The sequence below is a fragment of the Euphorbia lathyris genome, chromosome 3 (assembly GCF_963576675.1).
Source record: "Euphorbia lathyris chromosome 3, ddEupLath1.1, whole genome shotgun sequence".
NCBI classification, from domain to species: domain Eukaryota; kingdom Viridiplantae; phylum Streptophyta; class Magnoliopsida; order Malpighiales; family Euphorbiaceae; genus Euphorbia; species Euphorbia lathyris.
This window is the reverse complement of record NC_088912.1, coordinates 97,534,244-97,558,287: the sequence shown is the minus strand read 5'-3', so window position 1 is coordinate 97,558,287 and position 24,044 is coordinate 97,534,244. Positions and strand designations below refer to the sequence as shown.

The 24,044-nt window shown below is 34.7% G+C and overlaps 1 protein-coding gene across 1 annotated transcript; it reads right to left on the bottom strand.

Annotated features, from left to right (window-relative positions):
• Positions 1-18,914: 18,914 nt before the first annotated feature.
• Positions 18,915-22,990, bottom strand: LOC136224435 (uncharacterized). Its single transcript, XM_066012766.1, has 8 exons — positions 22,697-22,990; positions 22,321-22,608; positions 22,172-22,231; positions 21,877-22,086; positions 20,618-20,733; positions 20,440-20,516; positions 19,475-19,599; positions 18,915-19,387 (listed from the first exon to the last, which is right to left on the bottom strand). The coding sequence occupies exons 1-8, from the start codon at positions 22,919-22,921 to the stop codon at positions 19,265-19,267; spliced, it is 1,224 nt and encodes a 407-aa protein (XP_065868838.1). The 5' UTR covers positions 22,922-22,990; the 3' UTR covers positions 18,915-19,264.
• Between the last annotated feature and the right edge of the window lie 1,054 nt (positions 22,991-24,044).

The window sequence follows — 24,044 nt, the reverse complement described above, 5'->3', positions numbered from 1 at the left end:
ATTGATAGTTGGGAGTTTTCGTTGAAATGAATTTAAAGAGTAAATGTGGATAACTGAAGTAGAAAAATTGTTTAATTTTATAGATGGAGAATATAGCCGTTGGAATATATCCGTTTGAATATAGCCGTTGGAATACCACCTGTTCGAATATATTAATCAGAATTGACCTGTAACATTACAGAACCACACAGAATTCATCACAATTCACCTGTAACATTACAGAACCACACAGAATTCATCACAATTCACCTGTAACATTACAGAACCACACAGAATTAATCAGAATTGACCTGTAACATTACAGAACCACACAGAATTCATCACAATTCACCTGTAACATTACAGAACCACACAGAATTCATCACAATTCACATGTAACATTACAGAACCACACAGAATTCATCAGAATTGACCTATAACATTACAAAACCACACAGAATTCATCACAATTCACCTGTAATATTACAGAACCACACAGAATTCATCAGAATTGACCTGTAACATTACAGAACCACACAAAATTCATCACAATTCACCTGTAACACTATAGAACCACACAGAATTAATCACAATTCACCTGTAACATTACAGAACCACACAGAATTTATCAGAATTGACCTGTAACATTACATAACCACACAGAATTCATCAGAATTGACCTGTAATATTACAGAACCACACAGAATTCATCACAATTCACCTGTAACATTACAGAACCACACAGAATTCATCACAATTCACCTGTAACATTACAAAACCACACAGAATTCATCACAATTCACCTGTAACATTACAGAACCATATAGAATTCATCACAATTCACCTGTAACATTACAGAACCACGCAGAATTCATCACAATTCACCTGTAACATTACAGAACCACACAGAATTCATCACAATTCACCTGTAACATTACAGAACCACACAGAATTCATCACAATTCACCTGTAACATTACAGAACCACGCAGAATTCATCACAATTCACCTGTAACATTACAGAACCACACAGAATTCATCACAATTCACCTGTAACATTACAGAACCATACAATATCAAATACTAATATCCCCTAAGTTTGGCCAATCTGGTCCACTGTGCCACCCTATCCTGATAGAAGCGCTCCCATCCTATAACGCTTTGACCTCGGTGCAGAAACCACCAGTGTATTATAGGGGGCACCGAAAAGTTAGGCGATAAATTTAAACGTATGTAGTGATGGCAGTGATTCCCTAAATGAGCTATACAAATCTCACGTGCTGGTCTTGTAGCGGTGGATGCGGCATACAATGGTAAGATAGTACCACACAACGCTAATGTGTCCCCACCCGAGAAGCCAAATAACATGATAGCAGAATTGTACATTGTAGCAACCGGCCACAAGTCATCCCAAACGAGCATCCAATAATCCGGCGTACAACCTGCACCGTCCCAACTTACCCTACGAAGAGCTGCATCAACAGTATCAACAAACACTCTTTGATACAGACAACGGTTAGCAATTACTTCATTTCGAATGTGATGCCTAACTGTCTGCCACGCTTCTTCGTCACCAAAAATGTAAGTTGCTACCGTATGGAAACCACAATTTCCATCACCTACAACGTCGTAGTATGATTCGACGTATGGTTTAATTATGCCAACTATTTTATCGGAATGTACGAAGTCAGAACCATAATACGTTTTTCCATCTGCATTCATGTATATTAGTGTAAATGAACTCTATATTGCAAAACATTTATAAAAAAAAAGTTAGGTTTATCAGATAAACATTACCTGATGAGGCAGCATTATATACCGAGGATGACGAGCTAATTCCGCCACTTCTACCACGACTCCTAGATGAACTAGTAGAACGAGCCCGTCCACGACGAGTTTCATTGTATTCCCAAGAACTCGGCATACGTTTTGTGGATTTTCTCACCTTAGGTCGCCCTCGCACGTGAATTTTGACATCGGGTTCGGTGTACTGAGCTTGATCAGGGTGTAGTTGATCATGGATAAACATTGAAATATTACGCATTAAGGATGGGTCGCCTTTAGAGACCTGGTCCACTAAGGACTGAAATATCGCTACTCCTCGTTCAGATCATTACGCCCGTCATTTTCATCAGTGTGACCATGATTGATTAAAAGTGTTCTCCAAAACACGTGAACACTCTCAGTACTGATCATTTGTTCCAAATCACAAGCTCGTTTCAGCTCGCATGCACATGGTATCTGATGCGATGTTCTCAATACACAACCGCAACGCACGTACACTTCATGGCTCAACCCTTTGAATACAAGTTGGCTTAATGGGCGTCCGACGAAAGTGACTGCTTGACGAAGCCGGGACTGCTCAAGCATGTACCTGATACGAAGACAAAATTATTATTAGTTAGTGAAATGATACAACCATAAATGCAAATTCCTAAATTGCAGTAGAAGAAATTGCAAATACCTTATATTGGTTGCTTGTGATTCAATCTGCTTGTGAACCTTCTGCCATACTGTGTCAAGGGAGCCAGTTGCCGTATTAAGCCATTACTTTAGACTAGCATGTTCGCTCTCCACTCGACAAGTAGTTGTGTTGCCAAAATGTAGGAACTCCTTTGTCCAAGCAACAAAAAACTTCTCCTTATGCACCAACCACGTCTCCTCAACATACGAGATAACTCCTTTGAACCTGCTCATCTTATCCTTCATCATCATAAGATTGGTCTCGTACTCCTCAATGGTTAATGATTCTAATATTGTTCTCCATCTGCCATTCTTGAATTTAGAGGCAAGGCCTTTATCTCCCATGAGTCTATACACACGATCTTCCACATCCTTATTTATATGCCAAGTGCATAGCAAGTGCGCTGCTTTTGGAAAAACTTCTTGGATCGGCTTTAATAACCCAAGCTCCCTGTCACTAACAACAACGGTCGGGTTAAGATCATCCCCAATCAAAATCTTCAGCCTTTGCAAAATCCAACGATAGCTCCCTTCGGTCTCGTCTTTAACAATAGCATACGCTATCTTGAAGTTATTATTGCATGGCGTCATCCCCACAATCTCAACAAACGACATTTTGTACTTGTTTGTTTTGTACGTTGAATCAATACCGATGTACCAGTGGTAAGTCCTGAACATATCAACTGACTCTGGATGTGCCATGAACATATGCGTTATCACACCTGAATCAGCCTGTGTGTAATTGACATATTTGTTCTCCACAGCAATATGGTAGAATTGACTAGCCAGGTCTCTACCTTCAAACCCGTCCCTCCTCATTTTGTCCCTGTAATTATATATGTGTTTAATTACTGAGTTGTCCTCTGGGTGTTTTTCTTTAACTGCTGCTAAAATAGCACAAGGCTTTGCTTGAGCTGAAGTCATATCACGCACAATTTGTTTAGATGCGATACTGAGTCCGCTCATTTGCCGACTTCCCTCTGGATACATACGCATTGTATGGTTATGCATTCCAGTTACCCAGCCGTAGCCTGTATCCCCCATCCAGAAAGGTCTGCATGTTGATAGGCTTTAATCTGAAATTTACAGCGGCACGCTTTAGTTTTACTTTTCCTAATTGCAGGATCTTCATCAATTTTCACAACACCTCTATATCGTTCACCCCGTGAACATCGCAACAGCTTCTGTTTTCCCACATGTTTGTGCGAAGATATTACAATCTCAAACCCATTCTAAATAGCTATATTTTTTGCCCAATCAATAGCATCCTGACTTGAGGGGAAAACAGTATCCGTTATGAAACGCGAACTATAATCAATGTTATTGGGGTTCCAATCTTCTATCGGTACCTGAATATACGAAAAATTGACATTAAAATTACAAAAAAAAAATACTTCGGGGCTATTTCTCCCGTGCAAAAATAATTCGGGGCAATTTCTGCCCATTTTTGCCTGAACGGGCAGGCTGCCCGTTTCACCATAGGTGGAAACGGGCAGCGCGTACTGCCCGTTCCAAGGGTGGAGCGGGTGGCGCGTACCACCCGTTCCATGGGTGGAGCGGGTGGCGCATACCACCCGTTCCGTAGGCCGAACGGGTAGTTCATCCGTTCGGCCTAGGGAAAGGGTGGTATGCGCCACCCGCCTAGGCAAAAACCAAAAAAAAAAAAAAAATCGAAAATACCTAAATAACGTTTTTAATAATCGTAATATTACCTCGTGTTCGAACTCATTGTCTTCGGGAATGCTTTGATCCATTTTTGTCAAATCCGGGATTTGTGCTCGGGAGAGAAAAGTAGAGAGAGTTTTTAAGGTTTTGGGAAAAAAATGAGAAGGGCAATATGGTCAAAAGGGTGCGGTGAACCGGAATTTAAGAGCGGTATATAGCAATACCCTATTATTTATTTGCACAAAGTTATATTTATATTTATCAATTTACCATTTAAATATAAATTATTAAAGAAGAAAAATATAGCCACAAAAACTAGATGTTCAGATTTGGGATTTTGATTTTTAGTCCTATATTATTTTGTTTACCTTTTCTTTTTAACTTTCATTAGATATATTCAGCTCATGTCATAGTCATAGCTAAATGGGCTTGAAAGCATGTTTAGCTAACCAAAAGTAGTCAAAAGGCCCATTAAAGCCCTATTGCGAGATAATCTAAAATTTTATTAGGCTTTTGACAAAATTAATTGGAACTATTTGTAGGTATAAATTTCTCTCTATCATTTTCGGGAAAATATAAATTTATGTTTCAAATACGAAATAGTAAAAATTTATCGGTAACATATATTATAAGAGCATTTTGAAAAGATTATTAGTTTATTTTTTAAAACTAATATAAATAATTGACTTCTAGTGATTTAAGAGTGAGGTGCTGTTTGATAAAACTGAAAATTAAGTACTGAAAAATTAAGTGCTGAATTTTAAGTGCTGAATATAATAAATGCTGAAAATATTTAGCTATAAAACTGTTTGGTTTTTACTGAAAATTAAGTGCTTAATGTAATTAATATGTTTGATAACTACAACGTAAAAAAACACAAAACAATAAATTAGACAATTTTACCCTTTTATATTTTTTATTAATTTTTATTCTTTTATATTAATTCAACTAATCTAAAGAATAAAATAAAATAAAATAAAATAGATATTATACAAATATTATAAATTCTCAAATGGAACTAGAAATAATTGAAGGAATACATATTAAATGATTCAAACAAATACATATTAAAAAAATAAATGTACCGAAAATCCATATAAAAAAATCACACTAAACTGATAAGACAAAGACAAAAAAAAAAAAAAAAATCAGAGAAAGATGTTGAGTTGCACTAAACTTTAAAGGTATAATAATATGATTTCTATAAAAAAAATAGTAATATGATTAAAATAATTAAAATTATGTAGTGAGCTATTCCAAAAAAAAATTATGTAGTGAGCAGCGTTTTTTTCCTCAAAGATGTGCTGAGCGTGTTAAGTGAGTTTTTTAAGTAGAAAATTTTAACTTACCATTTTAAGTGCATTTTAACTTAATTGAGAAATTTAAGTAGTTAATAAAAAGTGGTTATCAAACACACTTATTTAATTTAAGTGCTGAATATATTAATTTAAGATTTTTTTCTTAGTTATCAAACAAGGCCTAATACATATCATTTTCAATAATACCTTTCATATTCACTCTTTATTTATTATTTTATCATCAAAATTATTTATTATTATTATATTTACTAATAGTGAGAAGAGAAACTACTCAATAATAAATTGTTAATAAAAAATAAAATAACGAGGCACTAAGAGTTTAGAGAGACTTTCTATTGACAGCGAGAATTGAGAGACTCTTAGTGATTTGAGCAGCTACAAGCGTCTCCAACAGTCTCTTAGTTGGGCTTTTAAGTTAAAATTTGATAAGAGAAAGTTAAAAATCAGTTTCAACAGTCTCTTAGTGGCTCCTCGAATCACTACGAGTATCTATATTTTTTCTATTAATAGAGAACATCTCTCTACTTCTAGTGTTTTTTTATTTTATTTTTTATTAATAATTTATTATTGAGCAGTCTATCTCCATCCACTATTGGTAAAAACAAAAATAATTATTAATTTTAATGATAAAATAATAAGGAGTGAATATGAGTAGTATTGTTGGAGATGATATGTATTAGTCACTCTTAAATCACTAAGAGATTGTTTGGATGATGGTATTTGAAGGCATGTGAGGGTAAGTGTATTTAGATAACTTTATTTGTTTTAAGCTGTAATCGAAGAGTATAGTAAATGAATATAGGTGAGAGTGAACTTTGGGTAATTTTCTTTACACCCCAAATTGGAGAGAAATCATGATACATATCTTTTTCTTCCAAAATTACGCTTTTCCTTTTATTTTAGCTATACAAATTAAAGGATATAAGAGTAATTTTATATATAATTACATTATTAAACCAACACTTATCTTACATTCCATCCAAACGTAACAAGTTATTTCATACACCTCACATTACTTTACTTTAATTACACTTCATCCAAACAAGGCCTAAAAATCAATTATTTATATTATTTTTAGAGAGTGGACTAAGAGTCTCTTGAAAATGTTTTTTTTTTATGGAAATAGTTGTATTTTCAATAGATGAACAAACAACAAGTACAGCAAACAAACATAATGAATAAAAACCTTACAAGATCCATAAATGCACTAAAATGACTACAAAGAGCATAAATAACCATAAAATGTATTAAAAACATAAAAGAACAAGAAAAAATATACTTCTCATAAATCCAAATCCGTAGAATAACATCTGCAATCCACTCATCATCGTTTAAGCCATTATGAACAATCGGATGTAAATCCTTTCTTTTGTTGCAACCACGTAGATCCATTGATCCACGAACAAGATAAGTCGTTTCCGCTCGTGCTAAATTCAAAAAAGGTATAAACGGAAGAATAATAGAAAACTGATACAATTCAAGCGAATAAAGAGATCAGATAAAGTATATGGACACAAGCAAAAAAAAAACAACAATAATAATAAAAAAACACAGTAAATCTAACCGAGCCGGAGGAGGAAGAAGGAAGACAAACTTTCCTCTTCCTCTTCAAAGTAGATTCACAAAATAAAAAAAATTGTGTAATTGATAAATGAGGGGGTTTTGAGAAAAGAGGAAGAAAGAGAAGAGTATAATCACGTTGGGTTGAATAAGGTAATTAGTCTCTTGAAAATGTTTTAAGAATGCTCATAGAGACTCTTTATCTCGTTTATTTTTTATTTTTCCTCCTCAATTTTTAATTTAAAAATCAAATTAAGAGACTGTTAGAAGCTTCTGGTTGAGTCAGATAACCAAGAAGCGGTTAAAATGATTTCTGAGGGCAAGTCTGTTTGCCGGAATAGCTTGAATATTATTAAAGGCATTAAAAGGATTGGGTCCTCCTTTGAGTCTATTAAGTTTGTTCATATTTATAGGGAGCAGAACCGCGTCGCGGACCGTCTTGCAATGGAAGGACACTCTGGTTTGTTGGGTCTTTCTACCTTTTCTTCTCCACCGGGCTTCATTTCATCTTTGATCTTGGAGGATGTGGTGGGAGTCAGTTTTCCTAGCCTGATCTCGGGTTGAGTTGTTTTGTATGTTTTTTTTTTCTTTCCTTTCCTACCAAAAAAAACTCTAAGTAATTAATAAAAAATTTTAACAAACTATTTAATTAACTATTCAATTAACTGTAACATTAGAATTTCCAGTTTACGATCTATAATCAATTTCTAAATCTGAAACATATTTTCCACCAGTTAATAATTTGCTAAAAAAGCAAAGTCTTACCAAAAGAAAAGATCGAAGATTTGTGCCGACATAACGTGGAAAACAAAAATTTCCACATCTAGAACCAATCCATTCCATAATAATCCAAAACAACTATAATCTTTTTAGCCACGTGCTTGTATAGAAAATTGTTCTTTATATTTTAAAGGCAAAAAGCATCATTAGGTCTCTGTTCTTTTATTTTTTAATTTATTAAGTTTTTGATCTTTTATTTAAATACATTAAACTCTGATCATTTGTTTTTAGTCTTATTGAGCCTTTGATTACCAAATTAGTAAGTTGTGAACATCTAATTCTGTTAAAAATACGTTATTAACTTCATCAGTATTTGAAATTATTAAAAAAATATTTTTTACAATTTGAATTAAGGTTTGTACAATTTTCTATAGACACGTTACACATTCAAAACTGCTTTCAAATAGTTAAAAAATACAAATTTCGAATGTAGGTACAATGAATAACAGTCTGTTAACCGAATTTTATGTTCAAAAATACTTTTTTTGTCATCAATGGCTTAATGAGACCAAAAATAAATGACCAGTGGCTTAATGTATCCAAATAAAAGATCAAAGGCTTAATGAACCAAAATATGAAAGATCAGGGGCCTAATGATGCTTTTTGCCTATTTTAAAAAAGCTTAATACATCATTTACCTTGAACTTGTTCAAAAAGCTTGATTGGTCTTCTAAACTTTCAAAGTGTCCTGGTAGCTCCCTCAACTTATGTAAAATGTTCGGTTAGCTCCCTAAACTAGCACAAAATGTAATCAATTGATTACTCGATTGCAAAAAAAAAAAAAAGTTAAATGCAGAAGATGCATTATACGAGTCTTAAAAAAAAAGTAAAACGATCAAGATCGGGATACGTGGTTCTAATATTAGAGAAAACAAATTTTATAGTTGAACAAGTAATAACTTCTTTTTTAATCTATTTTTTAATTATGTAATAACATTTTATACATCTTCCGCATTTAACTTTTTTTTCCAACCGAGTGATCAATTGATTACATTTTACGCAAGTTCAGGGGCTAACTTAACATTTAATGCAAGTTAAGGGGCTATAAAAACACTTAAAAGTTCAGAAGACCAATCAAGTTTTTGGATAAGTTCATAAGACAAATGATGTATTAAAGCCTTTTAAAAATGTACTATTTTTACATAGTCAATTGGTCATTTAAGTAAGTTCAAAAAGTAAATACCATTTTTTTTTAAAAAAATCATCACGAGGCCCTAATCATTATGATTTTAAGGTATTGAGCCTCTTATCTTTTCAACATATTAAGTTTTTTATTTTTTGTCACATTAAATTACTGCTTAGCAAATTAATTAGTCGTGAATATAAAACTCGATTAACATAGCGTTATACATTTATTTGTGTCTGAAGTTGTCGGTTCTTAGCCAGAGAATGTGAGACGTTGCTCTAGAAGTCATGTCCAAGTACGTTTTTTCATCTGTTTTTTTTTCATCTATTTCCATCTAGAGTATAAGAGAAGCAAAGTTCGTGAATAAATAAATAAGGTTATATTATATATTTTTTTGGGACTGCTACATATCCAAAGGGTACCGAAAAAAATCAAATCTCCAAATCAAAGCTTATAAAGTCGAAGGCACCAAATCAATTGACTGGTTCTGTAACATCTCTACACTATCAACCATGCAAGAAATGGTGGAGGACTGATGCGTAATCTCGATACTATGGTTTGAACGGAATCGCATAGCGCACAAGGATAAACGGATAGGGAGACAAAAGCCATGAACTGTGTATCAGACATACTTGCTGGAGTGGAAAGGAATAAATATGGTAAGAGCAGTGATCAATGCCAACCTCCGAGGGAGCAGTCTTAAAAACCTCCATGGCAGCCACCTCCAGTTGGGATTCTCAAAATCAATTGCGATGCAGCCTTCGATCTAGTCAAGCATCACTCTTTCGGTTTCTTGATTCGCAACCATCAGGGCACTGTACACCTTGCAAAGGCGGTACAATCGGTCACTCTCTCAATGCTCTCCATGCTGAATTGCAGCAAGCAATAGAAAACAGCATCACCGCCGCACGTGATGCCGGTCTAAATCGTGTATTCATCGCATTAGACTGTGTAGAAGCGGTGAATCTCCTTCAAAGACAACTTGAATGTCCCAACTGGGTTGGAATTCTAGTGGGTGACATCCAGGAGAAAGATAAAAGTTTGGATAAAGTCAAGTGGATCCATGAAAAAAGAGAGGCTAATATCCCAGCTCATACTCTTGCTTCCACGGCCCAACAACCTCAAGGCACTTAAATTTGAAGATTTTCCTAGTTCTTATTTCTCTGTTATTTTAGCTGATGTAACTTACTTGCTTAATTAATGAAATCTAAGTTTCTTATAAAAAAACATAAAACTATATAATTTTCTACAAAACTAACATTTGTTCATAAATGTTCTAATCGAGTCTGCTCGCGAGCTTTCAGACCGAGCTTTGACATGCGCAAGTTTGGCTCGTTTATGAATTGAGCCAGTAAATCGTGCTTACAAACGACTCGTTTACAAATCGAACCGAGTCGAGTCGACCATCGAGACGCTCATGAGCGGCTCGACTCAATTACAGCCCTAGTAAAAGCAAACATTAAGAGTTGACTTAACATATAAAAAAACAAAATAATCCACCTAAACAAAAGAAAGCCTCAATTGCTTACTAAATGAAAAAAAAAAAGATGTGAAAGAAAATTGTACTACAAATTATAATTAGCTATACCTAACGCTTTGAACCCATTTAAAACATTTAATTGTACTACATATTATTAACATTAATTTTCAAAATGTTCAAAATCAAAGCCGCCTTGACCGCTTACATCCCGTCTAGACGTTTGAAATTGAGAATTCGCCCCAATTTTTTTTTATTAGTCCTTCTAAGCGTTTTTTTTCTCTTATGCGATTTTTAAGCGACTGGGCTCCGCTTAGACTGTCTCGACGCCGCCTAGACCGCGCGGGCGCTACCTAAGCGACGATGAATAAAAACATTTTTTTGTAAATTTATTTTTTACTTTATTATAATTCATTTTGATGATATTGTTTTTTAAATGTTGTTTGCATATTTTTAAGGGTAATTAATTTATTAGTCCCTATATTTTGATAAAATACACTGTTTAGTCCTTGTATTTTCAAAAACACATGATACGGTCCCTAACCTTTTTCTCAATGAACTGTTTAGTTTGTTAGATTTTTTACCGTTTATGACTTCGGAAATGACTAAATTACCCTTTACTATTTACCTTCAAACTTCAGAAGAGGAAATCCAATTTAGAAGAAAAAGTTATTTATATGGAGAACAAGAAAAATAACAGACCCAATGCTTACGAATTTGAACGATTAAGAAGAAAATCAAGAAGAACACTCAAAGTTGATTTCAGATGCATTAGAGTTTAAAAGAAATGAAAATAAAGGAAAAGAAGAACGCAAATCCAAATTGACTAACAGAATCTTCATGAGAGTCTAACGGCAGAGACTAAACAGTTAACTGAGAAAAACGTTAGGGACTAAACAGTTCACTGAGAAAAACGTTAGGAACTTTACCGTGTGTTTTTAAAAATATAGGGACTAAACAGTATGTTTTGTCAAAATATAGAGACTAATAAATTAATTACCCTATTTTTAAAGATATATATTACAAATATATGTCTTTTTCTATATTAAATAATTTTATATTATTATTTTTAGATAGTATAATATATATTTTAATTGAATTTGTATGAAAATTTATTAATTAACAAATAAAAAATATAAAAGTACAAATCTAATTACTAATTTCGATTAATTCTCAATTAATCTTTGAGAATCCTATCTATTGGACTACCACCTAGCAATTTTTAGGCGGTTTTTTACAACCTTGATTAATATTAGTCGCATTTTAGTGATAGCTAAATGGGGTTGAAAGCATGTTTACTTGAGTGCCTCACCTAACCAAAAGTAGTCAAAAGACCCATTAAAGCTATTGGAGAGAATCTACTAGAGAAATTTACATATTACATATGAATTTACATTTAAAAAACTATCTACAATTATTTATAATTTAATTTTTATTTATTTTAAATTAATAAAATTATTATTTTTAATCTATTTTAAAAATTAGAGTTTATAAATTAAAAGTCTAGGATATATTGTTTAGGATTTTGAATTTATAAATTGGAGTTTAGAATTTTTAATTAGGATGTAAAAACATACTTTATTTGTTATATATAGAAAATAATAACAGATTCAGAATTAAGTTTGATAATCTGATTTAGTTGTAATTTTATAGTTAATTATGATATTCCAGTAACTAACCCAATCTACAATTGTATTAGTCTTTTAACAAAATTAATTCGAACTATCTGTAGGGTATATTTGAGATTTTTACATGCATATCACAATTGATTATTAAATTACAATTAATTTGTATCATCAAAATTAATTTTCAATTTGTCACTATTTTCTAAGTGCTTGTTTGTTTTCATTTTTCGGAACTTCCTTTTGCCTTTCAATACTGAACAAGAGATAGAAAGTGTTTGGTAAAATTCCGAAACAGCTGGTTTTTGCAGAAAAAACAACTAATATCTACTGTCTATCAACAACTGCAAACCAGAACCACTGAAATAAAGTATGCTTTTATACTCGAATTAAAAAAATTCTAGACTCCAAATTATAAATTTTAAACCATAAAAAATATATCCTAAACCCTTGATTTATAAACTCTAATTTTTAAAATATATGTAAAATAATAATTTTATTAATTTGAAATTATCACTTGATATATTCATAGATAAGTTTTTAAAGATGAATTTCCAGGTAAATTTCCCTACAAATTTATCTGCATCATTTTGGGAAAATACAAGTGAAAAAATTTTAAAATTTTATCGGTAAGAGCATCCCTCCAACCATTAGATACATCATCATTTTACACTATTACAAAACACTCTCCATATTAAAACACTCTTTTTAAATATCTAGTCGAAATGGTTGGATCTTTTTATTTTAATGGACCTACACGTTATAATATTTTATTTTTTACTTTAATTTAATTTTTTGAATTATTAATATTTAATAAATTATTCAATAACATTAAATGTTATGAAATTAATTTTTAAAATGAGAGATGAAAAAAATTCATATATTTGAAAAAACTCCAAATAAAACTCCAAAAGTAAAATTTTAAACCAATCATTAAAATCATGCCGTATTATTATAGTATTTTTTATTTACATTTTAATTTACTGTTAAAATACCTGTGTAAAAATACCTGTGTAAAAAGAAAATATATACAGCAAAAATGTAAAAAGAAAATAAGATTTTCTTGTCATTTTATATGTAGGGTCCACCATTCTGATCAGTATTTAAGTTTGGATACCATCTAGAATTGGATAGAATACTTTCTTTATTTTCTTTTTTTTTTTGGTAAGAAGGGAAGAAAAAAAAACAAACAAACAAAAACCTAACCCGGGATGAGTCTAGGAAGACTGACCCCAATCCTATCCTCAAGAAGAGAAGGTAACAGAAAAGAAGGAGGAACGGAAAGGGTAGAAACACCTAACATCCCCCCATGCCCAGCAGCTGCCAAGCGATCCGCCACGCGGTTTTGCTCCCTATAAATATGGGAGAAGGTAAGAGAATCGAAGGCAGGACGAAGCCTCAAGATGGCTTTAATGAGATTCTGACTCTTAAGACAAACAGCATGTCTATCCGAAATCCTGTTGATAGCCTCCAAATTGTCAGACTCCACCGAAAGTCTTTTAACACTCATGCGAATGGCGAGTTTAATGCCAGACAAGATCCCCCAGAGCTCTGCAGTAAAGGAGGAGCCCGTACCTAAGTTATGGGTAAACCCAGCCAGCCAGGCGCCACCAGCATCCCGAAGAACTCCACCAGCAGCAATTCTGCCATTACTAAGGCAGGAGCCATCCGTATTCAACTTGACAACCCCTTCTCTGGGCTTCCTCCAACCAACTAACTGGACCTCTTTAACCGGGGAGGGGTGAACCAGGGGCTCTCCTTCAAAACTCTTTGTAATAACAGAGAGTTTTTTCGAGAAGTAAAACCGGAGGTCAGGAATAAAGACAGTCTTCTCAGCAAATAACTCTTCATTCCTCCATTTCCACATTTGGTGACAAATAATAGCGAAGAGAATAGCCCCGTGCTCCATACTGGCCAACAAATTCCCATTAACGCCTTCAGAGAACCAGTCAATATCAGAGAACCCCATAAAGGAAGGAAGGATGTGGTGAGGAAGGACCCCTTCCCAAACCTTTCTACTATTCGGGCAATCCCTCAAAGCATGGCACAAGGTTTCCACATGGCCGCTGCATCTGCTACAGGCACCAGATACAGCCAAGTGCCTTCTGTGTCTATCTGCATTCGTGAGGAGCCTGTCTTTGACTCCCAGCCATAGGAAACTCCTAATGCGGTAGGGGACTTTGAGGGCCCAAATGGACTTCCAAATTTCCAAAGGAGGATCAGCCCTATTAGGGGTAAAAGCTTCATAGGCCGATTTGCAATAATAAGAACCATTATTAGTCAAGGCCCAGCAGTGTCTGTCCTTATCCTCCTCCTGATTACTAATCTTCACACCTCTAATATTAAGGAGGGTCTCCAGGCTAAGAAAGGAGTCGAACTTAGACCAGATCCAGTCTCCCTCCGAGTCCACCACATCAGCAATTCTCCAGGAGAGGAGATCATTCGGCGGAGGGGCGATGCACACCTCAATCAACGGTTTGTCACCAATCCAGGTGTCATACCAGAAACTAATGGATCTCCCATTACCCACCTCCAAGCCAATCCCTGTACAGAACTCAGCAAAAACAGCACTAAGCCCTTTCCAGAGGAAGGAACAGCTGACAACCCTCTCCTTCGGGCCACCAAACATTCTATCTTTCCTATACTTGCCGCACAGAAGACGAACCCAAAGGGAGGAGGGGGATTGCCACATTCTCCAAAGAAGCTTCATTAACAGGACTTTATTATTGTCCTTAGCTTGCCTTATACCAAGACCCCCCCTGCTCTTAGGCTGGCAGGCTTCCTTCCAAGGGACCAGGTGAATCTTCCTCCCATCCCCAGACTCTCCCCACAGAAAACGCCGATTAATTTTATCAAGGTCGTTGAGGACCGGCTCAGGGAGCTTACAGGCTTGCATGATGTGATTTGGAGCAACGCAGTTGATAGACTGGATTAAAGTAAGGCGACCTGCAAGGGAAAGAGAATTAGCTTTCCAGGTAGCACACAAACCGTTAGATTTGTCCAAAATGTCTTTAAAAGAGGCTTTGGACACCCTGTCACTATGAAGAGGGACCCCAAGGTATTTCCCAAACGATTGAGTCAGGGGAATGCCAGACATCTCACTCAGTCTTCTACACAAGCTATTATCCATATTCTTGGAACAAAGCATACAGGATTTATGGATGTTAATCTTCTGGCCAGAAGCCTCACAAAAGCAGTCGAGGATATCCATCACAGCCTTAATTTGTTCCTCATTACCCTCCACAAAAAGCATGACATCATCAGCAAAGAGTAAATGGGTAACAGGGGGGCAATGTCTGTTGATGGAAACAGGGTGGAGAGTCCCTTTGCTCACCGCCTCTTGGATCAGGTGAGACAATCTTTCCATGGCAATAACAAAAAGGAAGGGGCTCATAGGATCCCCTTGACGAATACCCCTGGATGGAGAGAACTCATCCGACATATCCCCATTGATCATAACCTGGAAAACAGGAGAGGAGATACACTTTCCAATCAAATTCCTCCAGTTCTCCGGGATACCAGCTTTGGCTAAACTATCCAGAAGAAAGCTCCAGTTCAACCTATCATAGGCTTTCTCCAGATCCAGCTTGAGAGCCACGATCCCTTTCTTGCCTTTCTTAATCTTCATAGAATGGACAACCTCCTGGGCAATAACAACGTTATCCATCAATTGTCTTCCAGGAACAAAGCTCCCTTGATTTTGGCTGATAATATCCGGAAGGATCTTCCGGATTCTATTAGCCACAATCTTAGTAATAGCTTTATACAAGACATTACAAAGACTGATGGGTCTCATCTGGAGAAAGGAAGAAGGCTTGGCAACCTTAGGAATCAAGACAAGGAGGGTTTTATTAACCAAACTGATATCGTTCGAACCACCAAAGACACCTAACACAAAGCTGTATATACCCTCTTTAACAGTGTCCCAGTGTTTATGATAGAAACTAGCGGGGATACCATCAATACCAGGAGCCTTAGTGAAACCGATGCTGGAGAAGGCCAGATCAATCTCTTTAAGCTCAATGGGATGGAAAGCATTATTAATAGCATCCTCCCCCAAACGAGGAAAGGAAATGCCAGAGTGGGCACTCTCTAGGTCCACAGCTTCCTCTCTGAACAGGTCCTTGTAGAAATCAAGGGCAAGGCGCCGAATGTCCTCCTCCTCAAAAATCCACTCACCACTGGCGTCTTTAATAGCCTCGATCCTATTTCGCTGTCTCCTAATGATCATTGAGAGGTGGAAAAACCTGGTATTCCGGTCCCCGTCTTGAATCCAAGCTTTCCTAGATTTCTGGAACCACAGAAGCTCTTCCTGTCTAAGCACAGCTTCCAACTCGTTCTGAAGAGCTCTTAGGTGACCATTCAGGCTATGATCAAAACGAACCTCCAAGCAACGCTGAACACCTTCCATTCTCCTCAAGAGTTTGTTCTTCCTCCTGATAATATGACCAAAAGTATTTTGATTCCAAACAGCCACATTCCTCCTGAATTCCTCAGTAGCGAGGAGAACATCAGAGTGGGGATGCCAATTGCTTTTAACGAAATCCTTAAACTCGGGGTGAGACTCCCAAGCCACCAGATACCTAAAAGGTCTATTACCTTTCAGCCGATTTCCTTTGACCAAATTAATGAGGATAGGGCAATGGTCTGAGTGACGGAAATGGAGATTAAGTACCTTGACCTCAGAAAACCTATAAATCGGTGCAACATTAGCGTACACCTTATCCAACCTAACAAACACACTATTCCTTTTCCAGGTAAATTTGTGGCCAGCAGCACCCAGGTCCGAAAGCCCGCACATATCCATACTTTCTTTATTTTCTAATGGTTAGATACATATTTTATATTTTATATATTTGCAGATCAGTCATTTTCATAAACCACTAAAGTAAGTAACTAATTAAAAAAAAAATAAAAATGAATAAACTACTTATTTTTAACATCAGAATTTCCAACTTACTATCTATAATCTAAATCTGAAAAGTAATTTTCATCCAATTAATAATTTGATATGAAAGAAAAGTTTGAAGATATGTGCCCAAACAATGTCAAAGACAAAAATTTCCTATGCCACATCTAGAACCAATTCATTCCATAATAATCCAAAACAAATATAATTTTGAGCCGGTGTACTTGTATAGAAAATTCCTTTTTATACTTAAAAACGTCTTATTTATCTCTCAAACTTTATAGAGGGGCCTATTGACTTCTAAAATCTATGCAGCGGAGCAAAGAAATTTTGGATAAGTTAATGCAGTGGCGAATCCAGGATTTGAGGGAGCGGGGGTAAAACTCTACGTAAAAAAATTTTAGACAAAAATGTAAAATTGTTCAATTTTTTATAACAAAAAATGCAAAATTGTTCAATTTTTTGTGACGAAAAATGCAAAATCGTTCAATTATCATGCATTATTTTCATGATTTTTTGATAAAAAAAACATAAATTTTAATGTTTCCGACTCGTAGTCATCCATTTCCGGGATTCTCGGGTTGTTACGTATCAAATATCCCTAACGTTTTGGGTCAAGAGCAATTTTACTCCTAACATCTAAAATTGTGCAATTTTACCCCTAATGTTTGTAGCTAAGAGCAATTCTAAAAAAGATATAATGTTTTTTGTAATTTAATAATAAAATTGGAGATTAATATTTATAAATTCGGTGAATTTTTTGATTTTTTTTGTCTAATCCGTACGAAAGACAGTATGTTTTTAATATTTTTTTATTTTTTTCACATCCTAACATATGTTTGTGATTTGTTACTGATAAAATAACGCATGGTGTGAAGTGTAGATGACAAGATTCGTGACCGAGAAGACAATTTGATGAGTTATTTCTCAAATTGACCCAATTTATCAACGTTAGGGGTAAAACTGCTCTTGGCTTCCAACATTAGGGATAAAATTGTACCATTTTAGACGTTTGGGGTAAAATTGCTCCTGACCCAAAACATTTTAAAGAGTCAAAGTAAATACCATTTTTTTAAATCATCATGGCCCCCTAATCATTATGATTTTAAGGTACTAGAGCCCTTGATCTTTTCAATACATTAAGTTTTGGGTAAATTACAAAACTATGTCAAATGAGAGGCTATTTATATATTTAATCTATTTACTCAACATACTACATATCTAGACTGCTTTTTATGAGAAAGTCACACAAAAACAGTCTAGATATGTAGTAGGTTGAGTAAATGGATTAAATATGTAAATAGACCTCCCATTTGACCTAGTTTTGTAATTTACCCTTAAGTTTTTTGTTTTTTTGTTTTTTCTCACATTAAACCACTATTTTAGTTGTGAAAATAAAACTCGATTAATTTAATGTTATATATTTATCTATGTTCGAAGTTGTCCGTTCTTAGATAATGTGAGACTTAGATCTGACGACTACTATAAAAGAGTAGATTTAGTATTTTCAATGATTTGATGAGTAACTTGGTGTCTGGCTAAATTTGTTGGAATCCTAAAATATTGTGGCCGTAAGAAAGTGAGAGGAGAAGATAAATCACTCTAACTGTTTCACCTAATAAGTGTGTTTTTTTATCTTCGGCTCTAGTACTTATACTCTGTCATTGATCTTTTTAGCTAAAATGTAATTTTTATTTTATGTGTTGTCGATCATTTTAGTTTTGGGTTTTGAGTGTCTTTGTGAATGATTGATTCGAATGTACTTTTTGGATATATTTTCCTCAAGTTCCCAATGAAGTTTGGATACAAAGACCTGGTTTATAAACCCTTCTTAATTTATTATGGTAGGACCGAATATTTATTAGGCTTTTAACAAAATTAACTGGAAATGAAATAGTTAAAAAAAGAAATTAAATTAGAGAGCATCAAATTTTTTTTTTCTGACAAAAGAGTCGTTTGGAACCACCCCTCCCAAGGTGGATTTCATACACCTCTCCCACCCTCCCAAGGTGGATTTCATACACCTCTCCCACCGTCTCTAGTTGTACCTACATGTACTTTTTTTATAACGAGTCGTCTGAAACCACCTCCTGATTCCGTAGACCTCTTTCACCGTCGCTAGTTGTACCTACATGTATTTTTTTTACAACGAGTCGTTTAAACCCACCTCCCAAGTTGGATTCCATACCTCCTCTTTCACTGTCTCTCGTTATACCTGTATGTATATTTTTACAACGAGTCGTTTGAAACCACCCCTCCCAGGGTGGATTCCATCACCCTCTCTTGACGTCTCTAGTTGTAATTTTGTATTCTTTTTACGGAAGTTAGTCATCTTCTACAATGCCTCAAAGTTATTTGTGGAGTATTAAGGCTTTGTCCAACCATCCTCCATCGAAATAAGAATTAGTCGTGTCATCAATTTCTCGACAGCATCATCCTCCAGGTGATAATTTTTATTCAATGTTTGCCTTCGTATTGAAAAAGTTTGCTGCCAATAAATTATGTTGAAATTCTTAGAAATTAATGTAGAAGCTGTAACTAATGTATTATATTGGAATTTTTAGAGATGATTTACCTCTCTTTCCTTATACAACTTGAGATATTGTAATGATAGATCATAAAATCCACAATGGTAGAGAAGTATGCTGTAATCCCTTAATTCTTTTGGATCACATTCCACCATTATAAGACGTTCACACGCTGTCAAAATTAACACAAATTTCTGGGTCCGAATTAATAAAATATCGATTTGCTACTATAAAGTTCCAAGTAAAATATCAATTTAAGTTTGTGATTCAGTCTGTTTCTTAATAGGATATTAGAACCTCTTAGATTAAGTAATCGAGAGTTCGAATCCTAGCACGTACAATACAATGCCTATGTAGCTAAAGCAATTTCTTAGCAGTATCTACACTTTAGATATAGCTTTTAGAAAATGTTAATACAGTCCTAACCGAGAATGAAAATGAAAAATTCAAGCTCAAAACTAACCTGGCTATATATACATGGAAAGTTAGTAAAGAAATACGCTTTCGTGTCACACTCTGATACTTCAAAGACCGGAGATTCCGTGGTTTTTTTATGTTGCGAAAACAAAAATAGTAATACTTCGATATTAATGATGTGGCTTAGAGCATTTTTGTCCATTCACTTTTCTCTACATGCGTATTGGATTTCGTTTTTCTACAGATAGTTTAGATCATTTCAAGTCACCGTTTGCACGGAAGATTATTCCAATCTGTGAGGAGAGAATAGATTTCATCTTTAACTATTGTTTTAAATGCCTACTCTTGGAATGTTTAGGTGCAAAACTAAGACAGCCGATACTTATATAAAAAAATTTCACAGGACAACGACGTTGTTTTAGTCTAGGCTACTTGTAACTTTTTTTTTTTTTTTTTTTTTTTTGCTATACTCAAGCCAACGGACTAGGCACCCCATGGCCCCCTCTGACTCCGGTTATTGGAAACCAGCGAAAGGGACAAGGGAAAACAAGTTAACAAATGCAATTAAGTTTCATTTCAGGGTCTAGTTAAATACCAGATAGAGCGAGTCGCATATCCCCATTACTTACGTCCGTCGATGTACCATAATCTAGCCTATATCGCCCAAATCCGCTGAAATAGGAAGAAAGTTTCAATACACATTAATTCATAAACTCAACTCTGCAGGAAAAAGCTTCAGAAAAAGTTCTTCCACTGTGTGTGTATATATATACCTGTCTTCAGTAGTTGATCTAGGAATACAATTGACAGCATCTGCCGCCCTTAAGAATAAACTCTTCGAGTAGTCGTATTGAAATGGCCAGAATGTCTGCTTCATATTCCTTAAAATCTGCACAATATTGGCAATCATGTAAGAGCAAAATAAACGGGGATAAACGTCAATATTGGCAACTAATTTCCATCGGTATTTACTTAAAAAATGGTAAAGTTAAATTACGTTACCGTGAAAGTAAAATTGAGCTGAAATTTCTACTATGGGGTATAATTGGGTTATTTTATACGAAAAGAGTAAAACCATGCTTCCCGATAACTTCAGGGGCAAATCGGACCTTTATTCCAAAACAAACTAAGGCGGGAATGTATAATAGCATATTTCCTAAAAAAAATTGTCTTAACCACACGTATACTCATAGAGATAATCCTGAGCGGGACTTGGACACATTTAAGGCTCATCACCCCTCCGTACGAACGTATCTAACGGAAATACGGAAATCGAAACTGAGCTAATATCATATTTCCTAATTAGCTAGGATCAGTTTGGGAATTATGTTGTTTTTAGTGTTATCTTAAAGGAATATCCCATAATAGACCTGAATATAACATAATCCAAATTGCATCTATATATTAATTAAGTTGACTTTGGTTTCATTTTCTTATTAATTTATCTACTGTGTCATTACAATTAAGCTAATATTATATAATGAAAAACTTCTTTTCCGGATCTGCCTATTATTTTAATAAGCGAAGACTTTGTTAGAAATCACACTGACTAGCATTTCCATAGATTTTCGGCTCTGTGTAGAGGCGGAGGTAAGGGGGGCCGACCGCCGGATCCATTCTTACCATGGATGGTCTAGCTCCCAGTTATATAAAAGATGGTTTCGCCTCTCTATTTGTTTACAAATTAAGATTTGATGTAATTAATTAACTCATTGAATTTATATTTAATTATAAAATCTGATTTAATTTTGTTCAAAACGATTTAATTTTATTTTTGTAGTTCAGATAAAATTTAATTTTGAGAAGTTTCCACTGCTACGTAAAAATTGATTTAGATCATTCAGATCATAACATGTATATACACACAAAAAATTGAGCGAGTTTGGTTTGGCAAAAAAAAAAAAAAAAAAAAAAAAAATTTACACATAACCTTCGCTAAAATAGCCTAAACGAAAATGTCCAGCCTACAAAGGAAAATGGACAGGGAGGACATACACCGCAAAAACATAGTGAGTGATTGATTGGAAATTACCTCCTGCAGCAAAATTTGTGTTGTGACGATATGCGGTTGATCGGAGTTTTTCATTTTCCGTTTATTATATCCTCTAGGAAGACCAAAGCGATCCAGAGGGAAGAAAATCTCACAATCAAAATCCAAAAATGTCAACCTTCGAAGAACCTTCAAGGTTTCAGAGTATATCAGAGAGAGCATCGCAGCTGAACCTGATCCTTCCATCAAAACCTGTTCAATCAGTGGATTTATCATTTATCGAACCTGATCCTCATTTATCGAAGCTAAAAAGCACTACCAAATTAAACTTCCTTACAGAGTGAAGATATAAAGCCGGCGGATCAATTTGATTCTCTCGGCTGTTTCGTCTGAAACCCTAAAAATCCAATTGCATTTCTAATTAAAGCACAAAATAAGGAAATTATGTGTTTGGAGGAGGAATTGATCAAAACGGAGTATACATACCTTGTTGACATACAAGTATCTCTCCAAGCTATGGATAAATTCCTCAGGGGAAGACTGGATTAGGGAAGAGCTATATTTAGTACAGAAATTCATCGAAAACGGATGTAATTTAGCAGCGAAATAATCCACAGGAAACGGAACGGAAGACTGATAAACAAGTGAATCGTCTTCAGCCGCGATATAAAGCGCAGTTTTCCATAAATCCACACGGTTATTGATAGTAATGCTTGTTTCTCTTTCAAGCATAGTCAATTTCTCAATCTGTTCCTGAAATCCCTTCCTCCCATCCTAATCAATTAAGTAGTTCAATAATCAATTATCCATTATCAATTTAATCCAAACAAAGTAAAAATTTAGAATTAAGAAGTAGTAGTACTCTTGCATGTGTGGTGTCAATTCCGGCCGAGTCCAAAGCCTTGTGCAGAACGAATTTAAGGCCCGTCGGAGGCGGGGATCCTCCCAGGTAGGCTACACGGAAAGAGGAAGAACAAGATGATCGCGATTCAGAAAATTTAAACAGGAATGCAGTAGAAGATTCGAGCGACGATGATTTCGTATTAACCATCCATTGTGAACATGGCAATGGAAGGAGTGAAATCATTTTGGATTACAGAGGAAGAAAAAGGTGTGCTGAGTAGAAGAAAAATATCAGAGAGAAAGCGAGAGTGTGCTGAAACAGAAAAATATCAGAAACAATGAGAAAAGTTGGTGTTTTATGATCGTCATAAATAAGGATATAATGGATTTGATAAAGAAGCGAAAATAGAGACGTCCAAAGCCCTCTCATGTCCTCAGCAGCAAGCTGATCTGCCATCCGATTCTGCTCTCTGAAAACATGGTAAAAGTTGATAGAATCGAAAGATGAGCAAATTCTTCTAATTTATATAAAATATAATAAATTGATTACTCAATTGTAAAAAAGTAAGTTAAATATGGAAAATATATTTCACGTATCTTAGAATGTTATTAGATAATTCAAAAATATATTAAAAATGAAGTTATTAGTTATTCGACTATAGAATTTGCGTTCTCTAATATTAGAGTCGTATACCTCGATCTTGATCGTTTTACTTTTTTTAAAGCGCGTGTAGTATATCTTCCACATTTAACTTACTTTTTGCAACTAAGTAATCAATTGATTACATTTTGTATAAGTTTAAGAGCTAACTGGATATTTTATACAAGTTTAGAGCTATCCGGACATTTTAAAAGTTTAGAGATCAATCAATCTTTTTAGACAAACCCGAATGAGGTACTAAACCATAAAAAAATGTAAAAGTGGAGGTGGTTACACAAATTGACACAATCGGAAGAATCAGCATCAACACACTCACATTGCTCGAGAATGAAAAAGCTAAGAATTTATTACAACTGAACAGACAAAACATCAAATTTGAATTGTAACATTGTTGAAGAAATGTATATTTTAGCAATAACGTATCATATAGTATAAATTAATAATGCACCAAACAATTTAAATGTTTTTACATTTGTTTGCACTAAAAATAAAGTTTTGTTGATGTATTATTTGGTGTACACTTTTCTCTTAGAAAACTTTTTTTTTTAGGAAACGTTTTTTATGTTTTCTTGATGTATTATTCACTTAGAACTTCCTAAAGTATATCTTAAGAGGAAACCAACTCCCATGGTCTATCTCAGAAGAATCAACTTCCTATAGTGTACCTTGAGAGAAAGCAACTTCTAAAAATGAACCTCGAGGGAAA

What these genes read in the sequence shown, in the direction of transcription:
- LOC136224435 (XM_066012766.1), bottom strand. Translation starts at nt 22,921, where the DNA reads ATGATTTCACTCCTTCCATTGCCATGTTCACAATGGATGGTTAATACG. An exon ending in TATGCGACTCGCTCTATCTG is followed by an intron (nt 19,600 to 20,439) that starts GTATTTAACTAG and finishes TAATTTTGACAG; the next exon opens with CGTGTGAACGTCTTATAATG. An exon ending in AGTTGTATAAGGAAAGAGAG is followed by an intron (nt 19,388 to 19,474) that starts GTAAATCATCTC and finishes ATTTATTGGCAG; the next exon opens with CAAACTTTTTCAATACGAAG.